This window comes from Rosa chinensis, chromosome 5, assembly GCF_002994745.2.
Source record: "Rosa chinensis cultivar Old Blush chromosome 5, RchiOBHm-V2, whole genome shotgun sequence".
Taxonomy (NCBI): Eukaryota; Viridiplantae; Streptophyta; class Magnoliopsida; order Rosales; family Rosaceae; genus Rosa; species Rosa chinensis.
In genome coordinates this window covers 30,157,480-30,184,780 of record NC_037092.1, presented here as the reverse complement: position 1 = coordinate 30,184,780, position 27,301 = coordinate 30,157,480, and the positions used below count along the sequence as shown (strand labels likewise).

The following is a 27,301-nucleotide window of genomic DNA, read 5'->3' as shown; positions in this document are numbered from 1 at the left end:
GTGTGTGTGTGTGTACAAAGATGAACAAACCATTGCCAACGGAAATTTTTTGGCAGAAATCTCCTATAAAAATAAAATATTAGAATGGGACGACCTTTGCCAACCAAAAATCATCGGTAAATGCCAACCAAAAATCATCGGTAAAAGACTCCATTAATTTATAATTTGATCGATTTGGTCCTTTTCATGATAATTCAACTATTTTGAACTTTTCTAAAGGTAAATGGAAAAATAAGTTTTTGGGTGGCAAACTGGCAACCACAAATGGGTGAAACAAATGGAACATAAGAAAACCAAATATGGGAATCAGGAGAAAAACTTCCATTCATATACTGAATCATTTCTCCGGGTCGGAGAATTTCTGCAAAGTAAAATCCCGCAAGAACCAAAATGTATCACCAAAATCTTGGGAGGTTAAGGTCAAGCTTACAACTGAAGTTCAGGTTACACTATACAGACAGCTCCATTACTGGTCTCTCATCTGAAATGGGGTCTCTGGGAAATATCCTTCACGCTTACCGAACGGCTTTTGACACGGATATTCTCCTGTAAAAGATGTTTAACAATATCAAATTTTGAAGTGAGAATTTCTTCATGTTAGTAAAGCACCTTGTAAATTTGCAAACCTGCAACAGATCAACAATGCACTCAGCTATTGGGGGCAATATATCTTAATTCCTTACTATAATCTTTACCTTCAATTTCTGTGAAATATTTTCAAACATCTCCGTCCTTAATTTTAAAACCACCAAAAGTAGTTCGAGAAATTGCACATCATAGAGAAAATGCATAGGTTTAGACTTCAGATAAGTAGCCAAGATATAGCGACCACTGCTGAAGAAGTGCAATATATCTTAATTCCTTACTATAATCTTTACTTTCAATTTCTGTGAAATATTTACAAACATCTCCGTCCTAAATTTTAAAACCACCAAAAGTAGTTCGAGAAATTGCACATCATAGAGAAAATGCATATGTTTAGACTTCAGATAAGTAGCCAAGATATAGCGACCACTGCCGAAGAAGTGATATTTCAGCCCATATTGCAGCACAGACAAAAGTCCAATGAGGTTTCCGTGGCTGGTAATATTAATCAAAATGTATGAAAAGTAACTCATTTTGGTATAGTACTTCCATTTGGGAAGGACTGCACCCAAAACGCCAGGCTTTGGCTTCACTAAGGTATGAAAAGGTGGAGTTGATAAAAATAGTTCTCCATCTTCTCAAAAGCTACAATATCTAGCTCCAAATCACATAAAAGAACCAAAATTATGGACCATAAGTAATGAACTTACCATAAAGTGGAGATGAGAATGAGTGCCAAACAGAGGGAAGTACCCTAAAGACGGTAATTTACTATTGTTTTTTATTTTCTTTTTAAGAACCCCTAAATGCTCTATATTTGATAAATATAACTTCAAATAAGACACAGCTGAAATCAAAGTTAAACTGTGACAATAAATCTCATCCCTTCCAAAACCCCTGTTCCACCTATCATGGGATCAATTCCCCATCTGCTGTAACCCACCATGCAAACTAAACATCAACTGTCTATACCACTTAAACATCTCACCAACTGTCTATACCACTTAAACCTCTCCCCTAATGAGACATTCATGCTGATTGCAGTTCACCTGTAAGACTGATACCTACAGATAAGTAGATGAGGTTCGTCCTAATTAGAAGCAAATGATATATCTCCAAATTTCCTCCAGTGCCACACCACACTTGGAAGCAGAGAGCCTCTTTCCTCATCTGTCTTATCTGGCAAACAACTTTAACTTCATTGGCCAATCTAATCTAGAGCAGTAAAAAAATATCATTGGAACTCTTTCGCAGCACCTCTTTTAATCAAAGAGAGCCACAGTATGATTTGTTTCATGTGTTAGTGCATTATCATCACATGTAAATAAGTTTAATAAAACGAAGATGAACACAACTTCTTAGACGATTCTGGTGATTTTATGATTAATAAGTGCTGGTAAACTTCTCACATCATTAATTCCAGATCTTTTCTCTTAGGTAGTTACAATAAAATTCAAGGTTGAGGACCAAATTTCATTTATTTTCAGTCAAACAGTGAAAGTGAAAAGAGTTTTTTTGTTTTCTATGAAGACTATATGGCAACAAATGTTATTAAGTATTGACTTACGTACCTTTCCAGCCATTCCTGTTCTGTCATGTCCTTGCTGAATGCTATTGCTTGTCCCTTTCTGACCAGTGATATTGGTTCCAGCAGCAACACCTTTGCTATTGCATTTCTGAGTCCGACTCCCAGTGGCTTTCCCTTTCACAATATTCTCTTTTTTATTAGATGCAGCCAGCCCTTTCACATTCTCTATCCCTGAGGCAGCCAATCTGTAAGACCCGCCAACTACTGGTTTCTCTTTGGACTTTATAGTAGCAATAACTAACTTGTTTTCATCTACTCTAACTGGCGCCAAAGGTTTCCTTCTGAGAGTGTGAACTTGAACCTTCACAATCAGTATGATTCATGTTAATTTCAATCTTCTAATCATGACTACATATGTATCATTTATGGTCAAGTTCATAATAAGATAAACAGTGGGAAAAGATTGACAATAAATTGCAACTAAATCATGACCTTATATGGGGACTCAAATGACTCTTTTTATTTTCTTTATTCATTTTTATTTTCATTTTTTTTTTTTGCTCTGGTGTCAAAATTTTAAGAATATGTTAAGAAAAGAGGTAAAAAAATGAGCTACATTACTAATAACCATATAAGGGTTTAATGTTTATATAGAGTACAGCCCAAACCACAATAGGACAACATCAAAAACAAACTCATTTGTTTAGCAATATTAGATTATACCCCCAAACAAACTAGGAAACCAAATATCTAACTGCAAAACTCCAATACCCTCGGCACACTGAAGCATCGATGGCAATCATGCTTGGCTGGTAAACTCAGAAACATAAGTAAATTTAATAATGTAATAGAAATTACAAAGTAGAAACATAATAATGATTTTATGTGATTGTGCTGCTTTCAATGATTGTGCATGCCACCTAGGTCTTGATCTTCTACTATGATCGTCAACGATTTCAATACTCACACTTTTCCTCAAACTGAAGCCTTGTCAACTTGTCACGATTTTTAAGCCAAAATTTCTAAGTTTCCAATGTGGTGCTACTTGGAGATTGATAAAAAGATAATAATAACGATAATAATAAAAAAGAAATATTGCCCACTACAAAAACTTAAGGGTCACATTGCCTGCAAATTAGATGCCTTAACAAAACAAGCAAGGTGTGCATCAAACTTTTGTTGCAAAACAAAACATAGACATATTTTAAAAAAATTGTGGACTGACTGAATATCACTATCCACACAATTTGGACGACAGACTTGATAACCAAAAAGAGCAGCATCCTTGAGAGTTGAGAACCCTTGCAGCCAAACATATCCGAAGCAGATTTGATGAGGATCCTTTTAAACACCAAGAATCAAACTGAAACATGGACAAATCACCAAGAACAAATGGCAAGGAGAATTGCCAGGGGAGAGAGGGTTTCTTGCCAGGACCATGATGGAAACAAAAAACTTGAGATGACATCCCCACCAATTAGTGGATATGTCAAGGATGATGCCCAAACTAAACTTATGACATTAAATGATGAAGATAAATGACAGTGATAAAATGAACAAGAAAAATGATTAGCCCAAAGAATAAACAATCTCTAGAACAATATGACTGCATTTGGTATGATTTATCTGTTTTTTCCCTTAAGTAGACTAATTCTGGGGACCACAGCTTTGATACCATGAGGAGAAAATAGGAACGCAGAAGAGTCTCTCTCCAGCACAAGAATACAACCTTCACCATACTAAACCAATAGATATAGAAACAAGATCACGTCCTTCATATACTAGAAATCCCAAAATTCTATCTGGCCTTAGAATTCTAAATCTTTATACCCCGAGACATGTATACTAATTTTGAACTTATGTAGATAAGTTTCTCATTGTTTGGTGGTTATTGACAATTCTTTTTAATAACTAGACATACTTCCAGCATCACAATAAGTCAACAATATTTCAAATACTTCAAAAAAGAATAAAAAAAATTCTTGAATATGGGTGTCTAAGGTAGCAAAATTTCTAACCTTTGGTTTTGCTGCTTGCCGATAGGTAGACTTCCCAGTATTAGGTTCCATTCTGTAGTTAGAAGTCCCTTGCTCAATCTTATTAGTAGATGTTTTAGATGCTTTAGAAACTTTTACCTTGTTCTTGGCTGCAATACTTAATCTTGTCATATTTCTGCTGTCTGGTGTTCTTTCTTTGTATTGCATTGATGTAGATGTTGAGCTCCTGACATCATAACAAGGATTTGAAGATGACCCAACACTAGACTTGCCGGATGAAGAGTTACGTCCTCTTGATTGTCTTCTGTCGCCATTAATCTCCACTCTAGATGCTTGTCTTGTAACACAGCTTTTCCTCATACCAGTCTTTATGAGTGACAAAAGCGCACTTGCTTGACTTAGAGGGTGACTTGATTTTCCCATATTCTGCTGTTGCTGCTGACCACTCTCATGTGTAATTATGCTTGCTGTATTGCTTTCATCTGCCTTCTTTTCCGTAGATGTTGAATCCCCACAAGAAGATATTGGCTGAGAGCAACTTGGCATGCCATTTCCAATTGAGCTGCTTTTAGAAACCCAACTTGACTTTGAACGGGAAGTTCCTTTCAGATGTGCATAGCTTGGTTTGGTTTTCATGTTATTACTGGATTCCGAAGTCACGCAGGAAGATGTCCCACTCAGAACATTGACAGGGTGTCGCTTATCTATCGGAACAACCTGGTTGTCCCCTCTCCATTTCTTGCTCACATAGTTTTTGCCTCTTGATCTAGACACAGAAGATGGAAGCTTCGGCGAAGATGGTCCTAGCAAGTCAAAGTTCAAGGCCTTACTCTCCTCCCCAGAATGAGAAAATGCAATCTTCAACTCACGAGAAGAACATTGGTGGAACCTAATATTTCGATCAAATTACTATACTCAGCATTCTTTTTTCAAAGACAATAGTTCCAAAGCCACAAAACCAAAAAAAACAAAACAAGGATGCTTACAAGTGGCTTGTGTAAAACCAATCATCATCACTGCAATGTATCCCAAAAAGAAAGATTACTTTTCAATACAACACATCCCGGAAACTACTCAATCTCTTCTTCGAAAACACATGAGAACTGAATAACATTATATAACTGAAACTCACCCATCTTGCTTGTTCGAATCGACTTCTAATGTGAGATCCACCCACATAGGAGCTTCAATTTCTTCCTGTACCAATCATCAAACAGAAACACGAGCAAGAGTTCATTCTAATCAACACATTTTTCTACTCCCACATTTCGGTAAACAAAGAACAATGCAATCAACTAAACACTGATGAAAAACTCCGATCAAACACAGTCACAAAATTGAACCGAAAAATTGTACTAAAGAAATCAAATTCAAGAACTTGAACAAGAAGACCAGCATTTCAAGCAAACCCAAAGAAATTGAAATCAAGAATCCCAAAAGGCCGGGAGAGAGAGAGAGAAGGAAAGAGGAAACTATCTTTACCAGAAAATCCCAGTGATTCTTCTTCTTCTTCATCATCTTGACGAGACACTCAGTCGTACTGACGCGATCGCAAGGAGTGCTCCGAAAGCCTTAGGCGGACGCTGGGCTTCTATAGCATCCATCTTCCATTTTCATTCTTGTATTGAGGAAGCCGAAGAGCGTGTGTGCCTGCCAAAACGAAACGGTGTCGTACGGGGTTGGACGGTTGAGATCAAGAGAATGTCCTGAATGAGGGAATCAGGAGCATAACATTTAATATTCTTTAGACCGTTGGGGATTCAAATTTTAACCACACGAACAGAAAAGGGGGAAAAAAAGAAGAAGTCTTATTTACTACTTGGGTAATAATAATATGGATGCCTTCTTGACCTAGTCCCGACCGGTGAGGAGTGAATTTTCGTTTTCGAGAATTGACCAACTAGGAGTGTTAGAACGAAGAAATGAATGTGACATCCAAACTCCAATTTTAGACACCCCAAGTTACCTGCTTCAAGACTGATGGCCGGAATGAAAATGAAATCCTACATCGATGCTTACCAATTTGGGTTAGGTTTATCAGTTTATGCAGTGTTCTACTGTTCTTGTTAAAGTTTGTATGTATCTCTCACTTGTGAGCTTTTGTTTGCTTGGTCTTGGAGCAGACTGTTTATGTGTTATATAACTTTAATTTTCTAAGTGAAAAAGAAAGAAAAAAAATCATTATTGGGATGTCAATCCATTAAAAGTAGAAAGAGACATACTATACACAATAACTCGCCCTCTGAAGGGGCAGTTAGAAATGAGCTACTGCCTAGAGATTGACCTTAGAAATCCTAAGTAAAGGTGCATTGGACAGTGATGTAATTCAAGTAACCAAGTAACCTGACACTATTAGAGAATGAACTGAGTTAGTCAAGTACAAACTCTAATTTATTCATAATCTTTCAGGACCACCCTATGTAGAGGGGGCTTCCCCTGAACAATAAAAATCGAACCCAAACCCAAAAACAACCTAGATCCCGTATTTTAATACAAAAACCACTAGGATCCCAAATGCGGACCAAGAATGAGTAGGCCTAAGAGCATCAGCCCATAAAGGGCCAAATAGACCCCAAGCCCAAGAGGAAATGCTTGGGCACCCAGACTCACCACCTGATCTCTTCCACATCTTATAATTTTCTGACACTATATTTCAGTTTAGAAATAGGAATTATATTTATTCAAAAAAAAAAAAAAAAAAAATTATATAGGTCACGTGTTCACGTCCATCGTAGTCAATTTGCAAAGAGGTATAATCAATTTTTGTGCGGCCACAAATTTTGATATTGTTTTCTACTTTTGTACTATCGTATTCTAAAAATCTAGCTTGCATGTATTTCTTCTTTCTAAGCACATCTCCTCCTCTATATAAATGTAGTAGCATTTTCTTTTTATGACTAAATTTGATGAAATTGAAAGAGAGTGATATCACTCAAAAATGTTTATAACTTTATTTGATTTAGCTTTCTCCAATCTTCTAAATGAACTGTAATATTTTGATCTCTATACTACTATTTTACTTATCGGTAACTAGAATTATGTGTAGATAAAAGTCACAAGACATAACTTGTAAGAAATTCCCGGTGTACATAGTTAGTAATTTATTGATGTATTAATTGTTGCATATGTGGAAGAACTAAATGACACTACAAGTCATGCATATTTTAATGTTCAAGTCATGCATGTATAATTGGTCAGATAAAAGAAATGAGTCATGCTAATTATGCCAAGAAAAATATCCATATTCATATTATCACCTAACTTAAGAGTTAAGACGTGTAATGTACGTCTTACGATATCTCATAAACGAAATCAAAGTTAGAACATGATAAACCCTAAACCCTAATGTGTGTATCAACCCTCATTTCAAACAAGTTTTTCTGGAGAGCAACTCCTTCATTAGTAGTTTGAAAGAAAGTATATACTAATAACCAAAGATCTAGAGCCCAAAATTACAGTTCATCGCGAAAAGGAAAGAGAGAATAATCTAAATCGTTAATATGAACTTGAGGAAGATTGAAATAGAGAGATGGTGTACGAAGATGAGAGAATCTAACACTCAAGAAGAATTGATCAGGGGGTGTGCGAGATCCAACCAAACCCACTAAACCCATCAGTACAAATTCAATCTAATATTTAGAACCTACGTTACTGGCAGTGGCGGCCCTGAGGGTGTGCCAGTGGTGCGACCGCAAATTAAGATATATGTCTGAAAAATGTAATGAATTAATAACATGTTAAATTTGGTTCAGTTCAGTTGGTGAAGCAACTACATTCACTCTCGCTAGCCTTCTCTTATTTAGGTTTGACTCCCAGCAGTTAATTTGCACCCGTTTCTTTAACTTTTCTGTTTTTATTTTCCTTTTTTTACCATTTTTTTTCTTATTTCTTTTTAACCTTTTCTTTTCTCTTCTTGTCTCTCTTTTTCTTTGACCCATTTCTTTCACCAATTATTGTTTTTCTTTTCTTTTTTACCATGTTTTTTTTTTCAATTCTTTTTAGGGTAAAAACTCCAAATGGTACATAAATTATTGCCAAATGTATTTTTTGGTACCTACAAATTTTTTTTGCCTCAAATGTTGCGCCGACACCAAATATAGTACTTCCGTTAAAGTCACATACATGACATGTATTTGAATTTTGGGTAAACGCTCTAAATGGTGCCTGAACTATTGCAAAATGTAATTTTTGATACCTACAAATTTTCTTTTGCCCCAAACAGTACCTCAAATATTGCGCTGTTACTAACCTTTTTTTTTATTTTTTTTTAAAATCATAATATGAAATTCATTCATCAGAAGAAGTGTTACAAATAGGTTGAAACAATACAAACCAGAGCCATTATCCGCTACTTATAATACAATTCAGACCACCAGGAGTAAAAATATCTTCCAGGCATAAATATATATAAGAGCATCAATATCGACCAACCAAGATTCCTTTGACGTCAGTGAGGCATTTGAGTACACTAAAGTGATTTACTGTTACATTTCTTAAACCTTGCCTTTTTTCTTTTTTTTCTTTTTGTTACCATGCTTTTTTCTTAATTCCTTTTAACCTTCTATGTTCTCTAAAAAATTCTTTTTTATGACCTAGCTCTGCTAGGGTTTTCTAGTGTAACCGTCTCTGGTGGCTACTGCTCTTATACCTTCTCCATTTTCATGGATAACAGTGCAGGCTTAGGCCTGTGGTTCCTCATCCTTTTCTATTTGGTTAGTAGTGGTATCCCATTGTGTCAGAAGGTGGTGTGGGCGGTGCTTTTGGTTGAATCTGTTAGGGTGGACTGGCTGAAGTTGGTCGACCGTGGTGGTGGATTGGGGTGTGGCACCTTTGCCAATGATGCTCTTGGTGCATTACATGTCTCTGGGTAGTGATTGGATCCAAAATCTTTGCTGAATCGGAGGCTTTATGACAGTTTTTACTGGGTTTCTCCTCCTAAGATGGAGGTTGGAGATCTAGGTCTGGTGGTTCGAACTTTATCTTATTCTCTACTTTGTTGAGGGGCTGTCAGTATGGGATCGAGCTAGTGGTGCTGGCAGTAGGACTGGAATTGGAGCCCGTTGTTTCTAACCCGGAGCCTACTGTGCAACAGGATCCGAATCTGGGATCTAGGTGGGTTTTGGGCTTGGATTGCGACCCTTTATCTTTGTTGGGCTGTTTGTCAAATGCTAGAATGGCTCAGGGCTCCTGGGCGTTTTTGGTTTTGGATTCGAGACCCAAGTTTATGGTACCTGTTCGTGAAAGATCGTTTGCCAACATGGCCATGTTCTGACACCCTTGACCTGCTTCGATCTTTAGGTTGGAGAGTGCCCTTATTCCGACACCAAATCGGTTGTGCATTGGAGTTGCATGTGTAGTCAAACCACCGACTACTCAATTCACTACACAACTGTAATCCGTAGCGTAAAGTCAGTGATGCATTTCGACGTTGTTGCTTTTGCAATTTAATTCTTTATTTCAGATGCAATTTTCGCATCTTTTTCCTTTCGCACAGTTTATTTCTTTATTGATGCTTTTTGGCATTGTTTTGTTGTAATTTTTCAATTTTAACAAATGGCTGACCTCATTCTACTAAAAAAAAAAAACTTCTCTGTTCTCTCTGCTTGTTTTTTTTTCCTTAATTTCTCCACTATTTCCTTACTCTTCTCAATTTTATTTATTTTTTAAATTAACACTTTTTTTTTTCTCTTTTTAGACCTAGCGCTCTACTAGGGTTTACTCGGCGGTCTTCTACCTTCGACAAAACTTCTCATATTTCCAAACCTTGATGGCCAGGATCATCACTAACCTTGTGGTTAACTGTCTCAGCTTGCTTGCTGTGTTCGATTTATCATATGGAGAGACGCCTTGGTCTGGGGCTTTTCTTTCTTCCTCTGTCACTGATTTGGGTTGCTTACCAGCGCTTCGATTGGAGGATGGTGTTATGGTGGATGGTTGGGACTTCAGACTCTTCAGGGCGATGCTTAATGGTAGATCCATCGGTGCTTGTTGGGGTTTGGCTGGAAGATTTCGTTGGTTCTCGACAGGGGCAGGCCAGGGACGGCGAAGGTCGGGGGTTGAGATCTATTCGGGTCGTTGACATGGGTGAGGCTTTTTGTAGAAATCTGATCCAATTTGCTTCTGATAACGGTTGAGAAGGCATCGCTCGGGAACACGGTGGTGGAGGCTTCTCGACTGTGGTGCATGCTCTCGGTGGCGGAGGCCTGGCAGCGGCGAGGGCTCCTAGTACTGGTGGCCAGAAACTGTTTGGAGATGGTGTTGGGGTGCCCATAGAAGCTTCCATGCATTGGGTTCTTTGGGCCTTAATTTGGGTTAAGAGTTGTTGGACCAAATTTTGGGTTCCAGAGTTGTTGGACTTGAGATGGACTTTTGCTCATGGTTGGGGCTATTAGGCTCGAGTTTGGATGTTGGGTTCCTTGTGGGCTGGATATTGGGCTGCAAGGGGTCTCTTGCTGGGCTGAGGCTGATTGGAACTTCTCAATTGGGGCAGCTCTGATGAATGAAGATGGAGTGGATGGTGATATATCATCCTCGCTCTACTCCAAATGTTTTTTAATTTTTGATCTTGGTCGCAAAGACTAGTAGCTCTTAGGGTTTTTTAGTCTGCTTCAGAGTTTTTAGGTATTTGTTTGAAATAATGGTGCGTGGACTTTCTAAAAGGTGGGTGTACTGGGAGTATATTGGGTTCTTGTTCTTGTTTAGAATAGGAGTCTCAAGGTACTCTGAGAAACGATTCTTTCTATCGACCCCATTAGGGGTGTTTCGTTTTTGTATTGCTTGCTGAATCTATATAATGTGCTGACCTCTTTTGATAAAAAAAACATTAACACATTTTTTTTTTCAGTTCTTTAAATTAATAAAGCCTTATTTAAATTTTCGCACTAAGTCTCAAGACCGGGGAATGAGATTTTGGCCGGTTTAGTTAATCCTGCATGGCTGCATGTATTGATATAAAGAATAAGTCAAGATAATTAGTCGTAGTTCTTTGTTGCGGCTCAGCAACTGTCAGTGCATGTTGGTACTAGCTACCGTCGAAGTAGCCGGTAATAAATTGCTATTATTAATTAATTTGTCTAATTGATATATATCATTTATTCCTACTTGAGCTAATCTTAGTGTAGTGTATTATGTCATTTCTTCCTGATCAATATCATTTTAAAGCGGTTTCTCATATTTGTTTCAATCCAATAGCTAAAATCGTTGCATTAACATTTAAATATATGAACCTTTGTCTGAGCTCGTACGTGTGGAAATTCGTAGAAGCTAGTCTGCAAGCTTAATACTTAACTAACAAGTTAACATTCAATCTGCGTTGGACTAGGTAGTATGAACCGTCATCACTTGGTATATATTAGTGTCATCTCTCGAAAATCAACTCTCAGTCTGATCACTCTCTTTCCCATCATCAATTGCCTTTCACTTTCTGGGCACTAGTCACCCAAAGATCCCATTAACCTTCAAGAAAAGCCTCCAGACCTACTTTGCTAAATCTTTTAACCCCATAGCAAGAGCACCATGAATCTTTTCGAAAAAGTCAGGTTGTTCATCAAGAAGCAACGAGGATTTCGAAAAGGTTACGTACCATTGCTCATCGGCAAAGAAAGAAAGAAGTACTACGTTCCTGTGAAGTATCTATCCTATCCAACGTTACAAGAACTGATCATCAAGAACCAACCAGATCAGGATATATATGATCCAAGAATTGAAGGGCCCCTTGGGCTTCCATGTTTAAGAGCCGACTCGTTTGACCAGTTGCTGAAGAGCTTCAAGAAATTGTGATTCGAGTGCATAAGCTTCGTTCAAGTTTATTGATATTTGATTATTTCATCGACTCTTGATGATTTTATGGTTCTTTCTTTTGATTAATTTCTGTATATACACAAGATCAGTTATATATTCATTAATTTTTGAATCAAATGTAGTGTTCTAGACTTTTTTGCCCTTGTGTATTTACAGAGGCTTCTGGCAAAGTATGGGTCTCTGATCTCTGTGTTATCTATTGTGGTTCTGTTTGCATGTGTACCTGGTTGCTACGTACTCCAGGTAAATCTGGTGCTGCAAAAGGAAGCAAGAAGAAACGTTACGCAGTGGAGATGCAACAAGTGAGATAGCATATAAGCAATTGGTTATCGCTTGATGCTAACACATGTTCTTGTGTTACTGAGTTATTTTTCCTCCGAGTTAGTGGCATATGTTAATTAGTTGTCTGAAACTTCCAAACAAATAGTTTATTAACTGGTGTAAGATGAATTAGCTGAGTCATACAGTGGGCATGAACCCCGGATCGGATCTTTGCTGTTTCTTAATCAGTAATTGCTCATCATCAGTTTTGGATTCAAGGCTATATTTGGTGTTTGATCTTTATTAAATTTTTTTTACTAAAAGCAGAGCATGGATAGAATCCGATTGAACATGTTGGTTTCTTGATTCTCATTTATTAAGACATACAATTTACTGATTTCTGACAAATGGCGATTGCAGGAGTAGTCTGTGTTGCAGTAAATTAGGTTAAATAGCTGGTCTTTTTAAAAGTCTGTATTCTGTCCTTTGGAGCAACCGTTATTATTATTATTACTAGCAACATGCCCGCATTTCTGGCGGAGTCGCAGGTGACATTGTGTTAAGGAAAAATGGTCGACTAAAATTTTTTTTTGAACATAGAATAGCCTTGAATCCAAAACTGATTTGTAATTTCAATTTACACTTTTATCTATTTATACTAGTCTGGGTACGAAAAATTTTCGTTTAAAAAAAAAAAAGGTGGGTAGTTATTGCAGAAGAAATAGATTCACTAGTAGTTATTGCAGAGAGAAAATAGTGGGAGAGAAAAATCTATTTATAATTGTCTTATTTAACCCTGTGATTTAATTTAAGATTGAGAGAGACTTCCGCCATCGGCCCTATACCATCATACCTACCCAACACCAGCATGGCATTCCTATAAAACCACGGGCCTCCATGCAATATTTTGTTGCGATCAACTTCTCGATCAAATTGAAACACAAATCGATCTCCCACATCTTGAATCGTTAACCCTGAATGAATCCTCCGGTTGAAGAGATCGTTCCTTTGAAACCCGGAAACATGGCTTTGGGTCCAAGTAAACGCCCCACCATGTACCAACGGTCCGCCTTCAGAGCCTCAAGCCCCGCAGATCCCAGCGACACCCTTGCAAAACCCTGCGCCACCGCCATTGCGCCAGCCATCGGGGTAGAAGGTATGGAAATTTGATCGAGGAAGAAACCTCGATAAACCCTAGCAGAGAGACGGCTAGGTCAGGTTAAGAATTAAAATTTGTGGCGTAATAACGAATTACTGTTGAGAAGGCAACAAAAAGACAAAAAAAATAGTAATAAATTTTAATTTGGGTAGAGAAGATGAAGATTGATGTTATCCAATGAGAAATCAAGTAGTCTTTGTATGTAATCAATTAGTTGTGTATTTCATTTTCCCTATAGATTTGTATTTTAGAAAATTAGTGTACTTATTAATCATTTTGCAGTTGGGTAATATAGTTTTTCAATAATTTAAATGTCTATAAGGTGAAATAAGAAAATTGTAGGGTGGCAATAGCCACACCCATTCAGTTAACATTCCTTATATTATCATTACTACTTTATCGCATATAAAATTTAAGATAAAAAAATACAAATCCGCAACATCACTCGGGCGAGCTACCTAGTATTACCGAGTGAAAAATGAAATTCCTCTTGCTCTCATATTTCTCACTGCCACATATTATTTAAGGCCCCATAAATCTGAGATATCCATTCACAGCCACAACTGGTTCAACCATCAGCTCTGTGCGCCACACATTGTATATTTTCCCAAACAAGTCAAGTACACAGTTCTGAGGCCAAAGATAAAATGTGGATAGAAAGATATGAGTTGGAGATGCGTGAGATCCTTTGAAGCCTTCTCATTGGTTTATTCAAACCCTCTGGATCCCACCAATATTACTTGCAACTCCTTCGTTTTCGACCACCCATAGCTTCCATATTATAAACACAGACCTCCTCTTAATCTCTACTCACATCCAAGCTTCACTGAATTCCCAACTCCTCAGAGCTAGAACAAGTTGATCAAATCATCAGTTAAAGCTTGACAGTCATGGCCTCCATGCTTATGGCAGCAACTGCTAGCACCAGCACTCTTCTTAGACCAAACTCCAACTCTCTTAGGGATGTTGTCCCCATGGGACCTGGGAAATACACCATGGTATGTATCTTCTTTCCAACTCTTAATTATGTGTATAATCAGCTAGTTCTGTGTTTCTTGAACTGGGCTAATAAATCTGTGGTGACCTGAGTAGGGGAATGAGTTGTGGTATGGACCAGACAGAGTGAAGTACTTGGGACCCTTTTCTGCTCAGACTCCTTCATACCTCACCGGAGAATTCCCCGGTGACTACGGATGGGACACCGCAGGGTTGTCAGCTGACCCAGAGGCCTTTGCTAAGAACAGGGCTCTTGAGGTACTTCATCCACTCTTATTACTTCTTGTCATGATCAATGGGTGATTTTAATTGACAAAAACCCTAACACAAACATATATATATATATATATATATATATATATATATATTACATAAAGAGAGAGTGAGTATGAATGAAATCAAGAAATTGGTATTGAACAATAATTATTTTAATTTTGGTTTGCTAGTTGCTTTGAAAGCCTTGTTATGCTCTAGTTCTCCCGGTATTGATTATGTACAAAGTACTTTTGATGTCTCAATATAAGGTTCTAATTCAAGGACGGGCAACATAACATAATACACATCTGATTCACTTGAAACCAACATAATATCATGACAATTCACATAATTTTGTTATATTAACTCTAGGTTATCCACGGACGGTGGGCAATGCTCGGCGCATTTGGCTGCATCACCCCAGAAGTTCTTGAGAAATGGGTGAGAGTGGACTTCAAAGAACCAGTCTGGTTCAAAGCCGGGGCTCAGATTTTCTCAGAAGGTGGTCTTGACTATTTAGGCAACCCCAACCTTGTCCACGCTCAGAGCATCCTAGCAGTTCTTGGCTCCCAGGTCGTTCTCATGGGGCTTGTTGAGGGGTTCCGAATCAACGGCCTAGATGGAGTTGGAGAGGGCAATGATCTGTACCCCGGCGGCCAATACTTTGACCCACTGGGCCTTGCTGATGACCCTGTCACATTTGCTGAGCTCAAGGTGAAGGAGATCAAGAATGGGAGACTAGCCATGTTCGCCATGTTTGGTTTCTTTGTCCAAGCCATTGTCACTGGAAAAGGTCCCCTAGAGAACGTCTTGGACCATCTTGACAACCCTGTAGCCAACAATGCTTGGGTCTACGCCACCAAGTTTGTGCCTGGATCGTAAATCGAGCTTGAGGCCGACATCTAATCTTGCCTGTGAATCTAATTGAATCGAAAGCTTTATGTGAATGTACTTGTAAACAAGTTGCCATCGGATTTTTTAAAACTTCATTGTATGCATCAGTACTTTCAGATCAATATATTGGTCAAGAACTTGCATTGGAATTTCACACGTAAATGAATATAGGTTCTAGTGTTCTACACGACTACAAACCAGAAAATCACACTCAGACCAAGGCCTATAAACAACTTTGTATTCATTTAAGATAAAAGTTTTTAACATAGAACCAATCCGGTGGAAACTGGTTATCCTGTAGGGATATATTAGACAATTCTATAGTTATATATATGGATTCTGTGTTAGAAATACACTAAAGCATACTCCATCAAGGGGGAACTATCAACATTTACCTTCCACATCTTCAGTAAAAAGATCTACATGGTACCAAAATACAACAATGACAACAGAATATACACAAACAACCTAAACTACTCAAAGAAGGAATTGCGGCTGAAATCACTAAACAATTTCCTAATTGGCTATGCACATGCTTCTCAATGTTCCCACCAAGTCACAAAAATTTGGTAGATATACAAATTTCTCTCCCTAAACTACTCCACACCACGATTCACCAATATGTACTACCATATGTATAAACAGAGCAGCTCTTGAACAAGGAGAGGTAGAGATTACTGAGTGAATAACTTTCACTAGTCATCCTCTTAGTATCTCCCTCTTGGTCCATAGCACAACAATGATGATCATCTAAATCTAGATTCTAGGATGATCTTGCACTTATCATTCCCCAGCCATTTCCTTCGCCTTTTTCCTCCTCTGAATGCCCATGTTTATGAACAGGGAGAGTAATGAGAGAAGTGAGAGATTTACTTTCTCCAGTCATCCTCCTAGTATCTCGCTCTTGGTCCATAGCACACAATGATGATCATCTAAATCTAGATAACCCACCATTTCTTTCGCCTCTTTTCCTCTTCTGAATGCCCATGTTTATGGAGCTTTATCTTTGTCTCTCGTAATCTTGCCTTGTACTCTTTCTTCCATGACTCAAACCGGTGTTTAAGTTTCCTTAGTTCTTCATCAGGATGCCCAGGTTTTACCTCAATCAGAGCTTTCACTTCATCATCAAAAGTTTGTCTCTGTTGATCAAATTCCTTCACCAAATTTCCGACAGCATTCAAAGTACCATTTGTCTCACGCGCTACCCCATTGATAGGTGTGCTTGCACCAGGAGTCCGAGATCCCATTGAGAGCGCATCTTCCGAATCATATCGAGGTGAACAAACATCTACTCTTCCAGGTTGACAAGCTGTATTGTCAGAAGTAAGACTCTTTCTGGCTGCAGAAAGACTCACCTGCATAATAATTACAGATAAGATTCTTGGGTCATAACAGGTAGTCCTTTCAGTCTCAATAAATAACATTTTGACACTTTCTGATGGTGTTCTGATCTTATTCTGCCTTATTGTCAGATAGATTTGTAGGTTTGGAAATTCGGGGAGTGTAAACATTAAGACAAATTTCAAGCTCACTAGGAGTACTGGAATACTAGTTCTTGAAATCTGGGGAGTAAGAAAGGCAAAGTTCAAGTTCACCAGATTCTTTCCAAAGAACCCAGCACCAGTTTCACATAATGTTCTTGTCAAAATCAGCCATGAGGAGACATCCATTCTCTTCTTACGAGACAAAAATATACAAAATATGAAATTCAAGCATGTGCCTCTATGAATGTGCAAATGTAAAGCCCAAAATTTTAGGACTAAGGTGTGGGCAAAACAATTCATCAAGCTCAACTCAATAACACTACCAGTAGTTTCTTTCTCTTCTAGGCAAACATAAACCTTAACTAAGCATTTAGGTTTTGCTCTTTAAGAATGCAACATAAAAACCAATGGGCTGCTCATCAACATTATTGTTGTTTCTAAAACCGCAGCCTATAGCAGTCATCGGTCTTATCAGGCCATAAATGGTTTATTCATTTCCTTAAAATGCACTTGTCTTGGCATCCACCAAAGCGAGACTCGACTAGTTTAACAGACTGATTGGATGAATTGCAACAACCATACAAGCAGGACCATTTTCCCCAATCTTGGCTTATATGACGGTTCCTTTTAATTCATTAAGTATAATGTTGTTTTTGCATAGTTTCCAAAGTTGACAACAAACTAGCACAAGAAAACTCACTTGCAAAGACGCCATCTGCTTTTGCCAGACATCCTGCATTGATTTCATCTTTGCCTCGTAATCTGACCATCTTGTCTGAAACTGTTGTAGCTGCTCCTGCAACTCAGCATTTTCCTCTTCCTTTCGCTCCAGAGTTGCCTCAGCCTGAAGCACTCGCCTTCGTAATTGTTCTAATTCTGAAGGCATGTCCTGCTCAAGAAAAAAATCCGCTTTCAGTGCCTGGAGCTTTAAACTTTGGAACTTTAAGAATATAAGAATGTGGGACTTTTATTTTAAAATGTAGTTGAAAAGGTGAAGTCTACCAGGATTGAAGAGTATTCAAAGCAATTTCACAGTTCCAAGTCCTAACATATCTCCATATTGAAAGAAAACATACTAAAGAAAGCAAAAGGCAGATATAGGCAGTAATTATTCGAGCCTTAGTAAAAGTTTGTAAAGTGGAATCTTGAAATTTCATAACCAAGGGTTTAACAGTTTCTCTAGGACTCGTCAAAACCACTAGAAATCCACTTCACTTCAAATTGAAAACTCAAGATCAAAGCCAGTGGACGTGCTTTGGTTCTACTGGATATATTTATATTGTTCTATGTGGGTCTGGAAAAGTAAAAATATACCTACTGGACAGGTATTTACCTTTTAGACAAAAGTTAAAAGGGATCAACTACAGGGTAAAAGAGAAATTGAGAAGGAACTAAAATCCTGGAAAGGGCATATACAATAGGATTCTTGAAACTAATTCAGAAAATCTACTGGGTAATAACTAGTCAAATTTCTGTCTGATACTCTGATTACAGGCAAAAAGTTATGACATGAAGGAAGTGGTTGAAACAATAATAAACAAATGAGGAACCCAAGGCTCAACAAAAGAAAACCATTAAGGATAGAAAAGAATCGAGTATTTCATTAGATTGGCTCGCAGAACAAACTGTAATATATTTTCGCAAGGAGGTAAGGGCTTTCTTAGAAGTACCTTCACTTCAGAACTCTTCCTGCTGGATTTCCGTCTAGTTTTTAGAGCATCAGCTTTCCTTCCAGCATTTCCACCAGGAACATCTGCATCTCAAAAGTAAAATTCCATTGAAAATTGAAAAGTAACCAAAGTGATTGTTCCTTAATGCAAGTTGTAGCCTCGAATTCAAGTTTAATCCAACAACGAACTACAAAAAGTACAAAGTTCCAAAGAGATAGCCCAAAGTTGTTTGATTTTTTTTTTTTTCCATTGCAAGAATTATCCAATCAAACATGCTAGTATAGTAAGTGATGTTGAAAGAATCTCAACCAAATTAAACTAGAAAGATAAGTATGCATTACTTGATTGTAATTTTGTGGTTCCTTCCTTAATTTGATGAAAATGACGGCGAGCCCAGTAACCACGGAAATACTTTTGAACACCAATTATTCCTCGGAGAACTTTATTTCTCTTATCCTCCAATGCAGCAATCTGTGAACAACAACACTCAACAGCATTATGGAAAGCATCAGACAAAATAAACTTTAATTAACCACAAAAAGATATGTTACTCCAGTGCTCGATAAAATAGGAATTCAATAGCCAGCCAGAGAATCCATTATGGTAACCTAAAAGGAAAAGAAACCAGAAGAAATGCTTACCTGCCCTGTTCGAAGATACACTTTCGTATAGCCTATTTGGTACATTTCAGGGAGGAAACTGAACTGTTGTAGAACAGCAATAGATAGACTTAATGGATCCTTAGCAACAGTGGCCTTTGGAAGCAGGAACCCATACCTAAGTATGGCACATGAGAAGAGATAACTCAGCAGTTTAGAAAATCAGTAAAAACTAAAAGGGTAACCCAGCATTTCATTTATACCAACCTTCCTGCAAATTCTTGATGTGTCATTCTAGTGGGATATCCAGATCGTGATATCCTAACAACCTCTGAAACTCCAGAACACCTGAGCTGTTGTAAAACAAGTTCTGCTTCATACACACCGGGAAGCTGCTTACCATTTGGCTTTATGCAGCGAACAAAGTGAGGTGTGCTACTCTCCAACTGGTGCATTAGTTTAAATAATTGGGCCTACAAGCATGCATGAACACATGACATACTTTAAGCGTTGAAGAACACTAAAAGTTTCGTCTGAGCATACCATATTTTACAATACTGTAACTTTCTTAGCACACAAAGATTATTCAAAAATCATCTCCTAATGTTGCATTTTACTGATACAAAATTCATACCTTTGACTCATGATCTAAACATGCAAAAGTTACTCACACTTCAGGCAGAAAATGTGCAAAGCATATGTACCTTGAACTTAATACCAACACTTGGTTTTGGAGACTCCAATGCATTCATCTGGCAAGACATAGCTGCTGGTTTCTGGACTTGCTTAAGCACTTTGGAGGTAAACAATCGCAAAAGCTGACTGCTGCATGATGACAAGAGCTGGATGGTAACAGAGGACAAAGAATCTCTGTTCTTTTCCAAGAAGCCACTTGTGTCATATAGAACCTAATATAATATCACATGTAAGTATCACTATGTAGGCTTTATGAAAATCACTCTCACTTTTATGGCTAAAAACATGAATCTGTAACAATATGCTTTTCTTCTAGCTCTCATGTTATCCTATTCCAATGTAGGCCGAAGACGAAGGGAAACGAAGAGGAGATATCAGGACCGATGATCTCAAGGTGCCCTTGAGAGACGCCTTGAGCAAGACAACCTAGAAAAGCATTCATTTCTCAGGAATGTGATCTTCCCAAAAGGGCATGGCACTTTAAACCAAGATGCCATGCCCCATGCAAAAGGCCCCAATGCCAAATGACGCACTTACGCCTAAAACATGTAAAAGCAAAAAAGAAAGGCCAAGGAGGAGAACCCTAAGAAAATCCCCCAGTCCATTTTCGCTCTTTGCACTCCAACCAAAAACCTAGTTATATTATCTCCACCAGCATCTTGAGCTGCCTGCTCAGGTACCACAGTCAGCATGTCTCTCCTTTGCATTTTTCTTATTAGGATTGCATGTATGAATTATGGAAAACCAAAGATTTGGATTAGCATGCTTCAGTACCAATAATTTTGACAATTTTAAAAATGATTCAACTACATATTGTAGTCACCGTTATATTTATGGTTTCTTTTCCAAAAAAAAATAAAAAATCCTGTGCCTAATGACCACCATAAATTGTTGCACAAATCTCTCTTTTTCACGATCAGTCTATCACATTCAACAGTTCAGTAGTTGTTATTGTTAACTTCTCCAGTCACTTAAACGATTTATGTGCTTCTATCCCTATAATTGTTGAAGTTTGTCAATGTGTTCAAGCAGAAACTAACCTCTCCAGCATGATGATGAATACTGAAAGATCTGCCTCTCTCTGCTTTAAAGCAAGAATTCCCATTCAAATGCTGCTTAAACTTATCAGCAATGGTCAAATCAGTTGCCTTTGGGCAGTTTGATTCCTCTTCCAACAAGGATAGTAGCCCGAAAGGTTTCTGTGAAAACAGAGAATCAAGTGGCTTTAACGATCAAAACAAAGACTTTGGCCGTTAAACAAGAAAAATATTAATGAGATTAATAGTACAAAACTCGGGGTAATTGCTCTATTGCTAATGTGCAATATAAATTCTACTAAGATATAACAAAGGTAATTGCAATTAAAGAAAGCTCTAATTATTACAAATTATACGAGAAGTGTTAAAAGCCAGAGATACTACATTGTAGAGGTATCTAACTAACTCCCAATGAAAGTTAGTGGGTCAATGAAGTACAAGGCTTAAATCATTGAAATACCTTCTCAAAGAGATCCAAGCACTCTTGGTTGTCTTCAAAATCTACTTTAGTCCAATCAACCCCATCCAATTCACATTCCTGAAAATAAAAGAACAAATATCACGTTGCAGTTCATATTTTTGGTCATAGCAAATAGCCTCATAAAATAATTCTACTAAAGTTGCTTATTTGCTGTAAATTAGAGAAGCAATCCCCAATCTATTTCCATTTGAGATGCTCACCTCCTGTTCAAGCTTTAATAAATGGCGATTGAAATGTTGTTGCAGCCTCTCATTTGCATAATTAGTACACATCTGTTCAAAGCTGTTCTTCTGAAAAATGAGGCATTAAGATCTGTAAATATACAAAACTCATTGAAAGTATTACAACGAAAATTAATTAAATTTTTATAATTTCATACCTGTAGTGACTCAAACCCATATATATCAAGTATACTGATGGATCTCCCAGTACAGCATCTTCCCTGAAGAGACTTGTTAATTTGTTCTACAAGCCAGTCAAACAAGCTCACATAGATAAATTTTGCTAATGCATCCCTTGCATCAGTGACCTGAACATAAGAGTTAAGCTCCTTATTACACTGTATTGGTGCATTTAGAAGCTGTCAAGGATGAAGAGACAGATTGTTCAATACTCAACAAACCTGCTGCAACGTCAATCTCTTATCAATACTATCCTCAACAGCATTGTCATGGGTGGATAAAGCTAGCATCAACTCCTGGGCACTACATCCCATCAGCCTGGAAGCAGTGGTTATAGCTGCCAAAAAGAAAAATCAAAGAGAAGTTACACATATGTAAACATCCATTAGTTCCCTAATCAGTTCCCTTGGAGGTAATATGTGTCTGACTTCGGCAGCAGGTTATATCCCAAAATGAAAACCAGACACTGGGAAAACACTACCAACAACGTGAAAACACAATTTAAGCATCTCTTTAGATACTGAAATTCAAATGCTGTCCTCAGAAATCCCATTATTTGTGACAAAAAACAATCCCATTATTTGTAAACTTCCTTTTTTGGATTACTTTTTTGAATTGGGCTATTTGCTCTATGGCCTCAAAAGCCCAAGGCTTAAGATCACTATGGACACGTTAAACCTATAAACTCCATAAATATGTGCCCACATTCTAGCACTGCTCAATCAATATGTAGATTTTAGGCCTGAAAACACCTTTCTAGCTTCTGGTTATTGATTTTATAACCCAATAGAAAACCTTGCCTTTCTAGTTATAACTGTCAACAAATATCCAAAGCCAGCAAGGCAACTGCATCAGAACCAGTATCATGAAAGATATCCCATAGAATTATTGCCAAGCCAATTACATATATCTTACCTTCATCAGCCAACACTTCCACACGATTTTCATCATCCGTTACTTGAAATGATATGTTTCCGAGCCATAACACAGCGGCCAGCACAGAAAACACCTGTAGTTGATCTTCTTCAGAAATTTGAAGAATAGCAAACGCTTCCTGGGGGGATATGGGAAAAACAAGAAAACAAGGGGGTAAGTGATACTTCAGTTGTAGAAGCAATAAACCAAAAAAAGAGGTGCATTGACTGCATGAATGGTAATTGTAACGACTTTCTCCTTTTTCTTGGCATTAGTAATAACTGCCTATAATTACCATGAGCATGTGAAACTTCTGAGCATCATCTACACCATCAATTGCCAAGCAACCACTTTGACTAAGATACTTGTAATCACTAGCCATTTTCAGATTCAGCCTCTCTGCAACCAAAAGCATAGAGTCAGTCGCATTATGTTATTAATATCTTTACAAATCGACATGTATGGACGACGTTGATAGTAGAATAGACGCCACTGTTGGAGGATCTAATATATAGATATGGTTTTAGTTTGTCATAAAACTATATGAACCCAATTAAACTTGGATATGAAACAAAAGTAAGGCCATAGATCAAGATGATTGCTAAATCACTACATGAAGCAAGTTGTAAGAGACAATAAGACTAGAAAAAGTCATCTCAAGGCTGCTATTTATACCTGACTCCCTAACCCTGGGAAAAAGTCATCAAACATATTTTGCAGTCTAACTTCTTATACTATTTGACATGAAAACAGCTGGTTCTCCAGGGGGCCAGAATATCAGGTAGCCAACTGCCATACAGCTAGTGTTCTTTTTTTGCTAACAAGAGAACTAAATATAAGATTTATGCTTCACCCAACCCCATCATGTGACACATAAGCTAATGCTCATGGACCATACGACAAGATAGTCAGCAATATAGACTCACAAACTTATGCTTTGACATTTTCTTAGTCTTTACTCGTAAGAGATAATCTATACTAATAATAAGGAGAACATATTTTGTCAATGAAAACTGAAAATGGACGATAATGACCTTTGAATATATATAAAAATATATCAAAAAAAAATTCTATAAAACAAATCACAGTAGTCATGTTCAACAATGTCAAAGTACAGAATAGCAAAAATAAAAATAGCCCACAACTGCTTAACCACCCCCTCCAATTAACTATCCAGTATCCGACAACCATCGGGGATGTGGTGTTTCTAGTTTACATAAATAGCACATAGCTTAGGAAAAAGTTTAGGGGATTCGCCCGAAAATAGTGACAGATGCTGAGATAAGCAAACTAAGTAAGGGAATGATTATACAGCATCTAAACTACTAAGAAGGTAGAATGGAATGATTAAAAAACAACAACTTCCCTACCTTTAAGCATTGATGGAGCACCAGCACAAAGTTGATAAAAGATGTGGTACGACCTCTCACCATTTTCCAGTCGAGCCACTCTTGACTGCTCACGTGACACAATATAGTATAAGAGAAGGCACATTAAAACAATGAAACTACCAGCTTCAGTTGATACAGGGCAAATTAACTACCTTTTCTAGAAACACTGTCCACAATCAAGATAGACCAATGGTGTCCACACGTACATGAGGTGGTGAAATCAAGTCAGTTAGCGTTAATGAAATGATAATCAGGTAATAGCATACCAAACAGCAATGTATGCAGATTAAAAAGCTTACAGGTTTGAATTTCAGCACCACATATTTTTCCCACTGAGCTAAAATGAATTTCAAGCAACTTCCCCTGGAGCAAATTAGAAATAACATTAACCAAGCTGCATTCCTTCAGATCTCATTTATAAAATGGGGAGAAGGAGGATGGCTATTATCAAGAAATAAATGACCAAGTTCCAATTATAATTTGAAAGCACAGTAAATCTATGACTACAGGGCTGCAACAACAAAAAATAATAATAATAATAATAACTTACAAATCGGCTAGCGTTATCATTTCTGGATGATTTTGCATTTCCAAATGCCTCCAGTATACAGTTGGTCTGAAGGATTGCATGTTCCACGCCACAACTCCCACCACCAAGAGCAGCTAAGTATTGCATTGCAATTTTTGCTGTCTCCGTTTTCCCAGCTCCACTTTCCCCACTGTAAGAGAAAAAAACTTATATGACTCTCCATGGCAAACTATATTCTGATTATTAATCAGATTTCAATAGTCTAGTATAGGATAACACTACACACGAGTGGGGAGGAAAATATCCATAAGAAGCTCCTAATACACTGAAAACAAATTGAATAGTATCTAACCTTATGATTATGGACTGATTTACATCATCTGCAAAATAAAATTTACAGCAAGGAAAGAATAAAAAAAGTGTTACACACAAGTTAAAGGATGCCACCAGATAAAGTAGCAATTAAACACAAAAACAGATAAATAAAATTGATGTTATACACCTCTCATCATCTCATTATAAGCAGCATCTGCTATTGCATAAACATGAGGTTTGTCCACAAGTTTCTTCCTATACGCTGTGACAAAATCATCTCCACAAATTTGGACATCTTTGAAAGGATTCATTGCAATCAAAACTGGCCCTGCTTTGCTCTACAGAAACAAAGACGAAAATTGAGAAGGAGACATGAATCTGACGGGAAAGCATGAACAACAGAAAACCATACTTACATAAATCATGTCCTGCGAATATCTAGACTGAAGATTGCAAAGAACAGAAGGGTCATTTAAATAGCTAAGCTGTGCAAGATCATCCACCCCTTCCAGAACATCTGGGTTTGCTGGTAGCAGCTCATCCCTGGGCACTTTGATTACCTGCAGTAACATGACATGGGCATACGACTTAAGTTTCTACAGTTGTACAAGAACCTATAATAGTAAATGAGGCTGATGCAACTTACATTTCCACTTGAAAGTGACACAAATGCCACATCCCCGGACGTTGATTGTATTGTTCCTGACTCCCATAGTCCACTAGGACCCCGACACCAAACCTTAAGTTTCTGAAACAAAATACTTCCAACATCAATTCGGGTATCCCAAAATTAAATCCCAAGACAAATTCGCACACGAGCTGCAACATAATCAATTCAAAATGAAGGACAAATTCAATGCAAACTGCAGATCTAAACCACCAAACAGATCTATTCCGGTGAATCTTCGCAATCAAAATAAGCCAGCTTTATCAGACATGGTGGGGTATACCCATATCACCAAACATCCATAACAGCAAAATTCCACTCTTTTGGAGGCTAGTATATTTACTCCAACACCAAAAACTCCAATATTAACGCTGAAAAATTTTCAGTAGGGAATTGAAAACTAACAAAGATGAGTGACTAAGGCTCTAAATTACCTTCACGATGAAATAAGCAACGTTGTCACCCCAATCGGACTTCGCCACCTTTTGCCGGCTCTGAAGCTCCTCCTCCGACGCAACGTACGGCGACTCCACCGCGTCCTTCTCCGTCTTCTTGACACAAAAATTATTACACCTCTTGACCCCGGAATCCCTCTCTTTCCTCTTGTTCACACTGGGGGCCCACTCCGGCGACCGGATTAAGGTCTCGGCATTAAAGTTGTTGGGCAAGGAGCGGCGCGCCGACGGCAGCCGAGCCTTGGAAGTGGGCCGGGACGGCAATGCCGGCGGCAATTCCTTGGGCTTCTCAGCCTCGTCCCTCCGCCGCAGCGAATCCAGCATTTCCTCCAAGGAGCTCCTCGCCACCATCGACGGCGACGCCGATACCATCATCTTCAACAACAACCAGCAGCTGCTTCCGATTTCACTCAATTTCTCAATCTCAACCTCTCAAACTCCCAAATCCCTCACCGATTCTAATCCCGCATTGCGAATTCACACACAAACCCGAAAACCCCTAGGATCAAAACCACTCAAATTCCCCTCTCGAATCCTCCAGAATCTCTCACATGCAGAACAAAAACCCCCCCGAAAATCAAATCCTCCAAAGCTCAATCTTCAATTTTAGCTTAAAGAAATGTGCTATTTTTTCTCGATACAAATCAAGAAAAACCGACTGGAAAGCTAGGCTGGCGAAATCGAGGGGTTTACGTTTTAAGGGGGATTCTGATACTGAAAGCGTAAGTTACGAAGAGGGGGCTTTGGAAAGAAGAAGAAGAAACGAAGGAGGTTAAGTTTGTTGAGAAAAACAGCGAAGCAAAAAAATGGAATTGGAGAAATATAAAGAAGAAAAAAGAAAAGAAAGCTGGTGTTGTTGACAGAAACCCCTTCTTCTTCTTTCTTCTCTCTCTCTCTCTCTCTCTCTCTCTCTCTTCTCTTCTGTTGTGGTTTCTCTTCAGAAACATGAAAATTTGGAGCGTAGTTTTGGGGTGGAGGATGGAACGTGTATATAAATTTAATTTTATTTCCTTTTTTTAAGTTTTTTGCTTTACGAAATTATTGGAATAGTTTAATTATAAGTTGCTTTAAAGGATGGTTTTGTTTTTTTTTTTTTTTTTCTTTTCTTTATAAGAAATTTTGGATTTTTTTCTTTTTGTTTTGAGAAATTTGAATTTGGAAGCTGAGCTGGAGTCCAAAAATGGCT

The 27,301-nt window shown here is 37.9% G+C and overlaps 3 protein-coding genes across 3 annotated transcripts; 1 reads left to right on the top strand and 2 right to left on the bottom strand.

The window, feature by feature from the left end:
* Nucleotides 1-300: 300 nt before the first annotated feature.
* LOC112166287 lies at nucleotides 301-5,799 on the bottom strand. The gene is made up of 6 exons (XM_024303088.2): nucleotides 5,593-5,799; nucleotides 5,243-5,307; nucleotides 5,097-5,126; nucleotides 4,132-4,999; nucleotides 2,157-2,474; nucleotides 301-546 (listed from the first exon to the last, which is right to left on the bottom strand). Exons 1-6 carry the CDS (start codon nucleotides 5,626-5,628, stop codon nucleotides 478-480), a joined length of 1,386 nt encoding a protein of 461 aa, XP_024158856.1. The 5' UTR covers nucleotides 5,629-5,799; the 3' UTR covers nucleotides 301-477.
* Nucleotides 5,800-14,117: 8,318 nt separating this feature from the next.
* Nucleotides 14,118-15,629, top strand: LOC112201476 (chlorophyll a-b binding protein 3, chloroplastic). The gene is made up of 3 exons (XM_024342352.2): nucleotides 14,118-14,328; nucleotides 14,423-14,584; nucleotides 14,954-15,629. The coding sequence occupies exons 1-3, from the start codon at nucleotides 14,221-14,223 to the stop codon at nucleotides 15,461-15,463; spliced, it is 780 nt and encodes a 259-aa protein (XP_024198120.1). The 5' UTR covers nucleotides 14,118-14,220; the 3' UTR covers nucleotides 15,464-15,629.
* Nucleotides 15,630-15,779: 150 nt separating this feature from the next.
* On the bottom strand, nucleotides 15,780-27,079 carry LOC112201475 (myosin-2). The gene is made up of 23 exons (XM_024342351.2): nucleotides 26,095-27,079; nucleotides 25,640-25,741; nucleotides 25,410-25,553; nucleotides 25,181-25,331; nucleotides 25,031-25,058; nucleotides 24,700-24,868; nucleotides 24,449-24,512; nucleotides 24,302-24,315; nucleotides 24,129-24,213; nucleotides 23,054-23,157; nucleotides 22,759-22,897; nucleotides 22,065-22,180; nucleotides 21,822-21,971; nucleotides 21,643-21,732; nucleotides 21,422-21,499; nucleotides 20,965-21,123; nucleotides 19,933-20,136; nucleotides 19,496-19,701; nucleotides 19,271-19,406; nucleotides 18,971-19,100; nucleotides 18,630-18,712; nucleotides 17,660-17,848; nucleotides 15,780-16,830 (listed from the first exon to the last, which is right to left on the bottom strand). The coding sequence occupies exons 1-23, from the start codon at nucleotides 26,488-26,490 to the stop codon at nucleotides 16,414-16,416; spliced, it is 3,354 nt and encodes a 1,117-aa protein (XP_024198119.1). The 5' UTR covers nucleotides 26,491-27,079; the 3' UTR covers nucleotides 15,780-16,413.
* Between the last annotated feature and the right edge of the window lie 222 nt (nucleotides 27,080-27,301).

Bases quoted from the DNA above. Each gene is read 5' to 3' on its own strand.
- LOC112166287 (XM_024303088.2), bottom strand. From the start codon at position 5,628: ATGATGAAGAAGAAGAAGAATCACTGGGATTTTCTG. The intron at 5,308-5,592 runs GTAAAGATAGTT...TGATTGGTACAG, and splicing joins AGAATCACTGGGATTTTCTG to GAAGAAATTGAAGCTCCTAT. The intron at 547-2,156 runs GTACGTAAGTCA...CATCTTTTACAG, and splicing joins GAACAGGAATGGCTGGAAAG to GAGAATATCCGTGTCAAAAG.
- LOC112201476 (XM_024342352.2), top strand. From the start codon at position 14,221: ATGGCCTCCATGCTTATGGCAGCAACTGCTAGCACCAGCACTCTTCTT. The intron at 14,329-14,422 runs GTATGTATCTTC...TGACCTGAGTAG, and splicing joins GACCTGGGAAATACACCATG to GGGAATGAGTTGTGGTATGG. The intron at 14,585-14,953 runs GTACTTCATCCA...TATTAACTCTAG, and splicing joins CTAAGAACAGGGCTCTTGAG to GTTATCCACGGACGGTGGGC.
- LOC112201475 (XM_024342351.2), bottom strand. From the start codon at position 26,490: ATGATGGTATCGGCGTCGCCGTCGATGGTGGCGAGGAGCTCCTTGGAG. The intron at 24,513-24,699 runs GTAAGTTATTAT...AATTTGCTCCAG, and splicing joins ATGATAACGCTAGCCGATTT to GGGAAGTTGCTTGAAATTCA. The intron at 22,181-22,758 runs GTAAGATATATG...TCTTTTTGGCAG, and splicing joins GGAAGTGTTGGCTGATGAAG to CTATAACCACTGCTTCCAGG.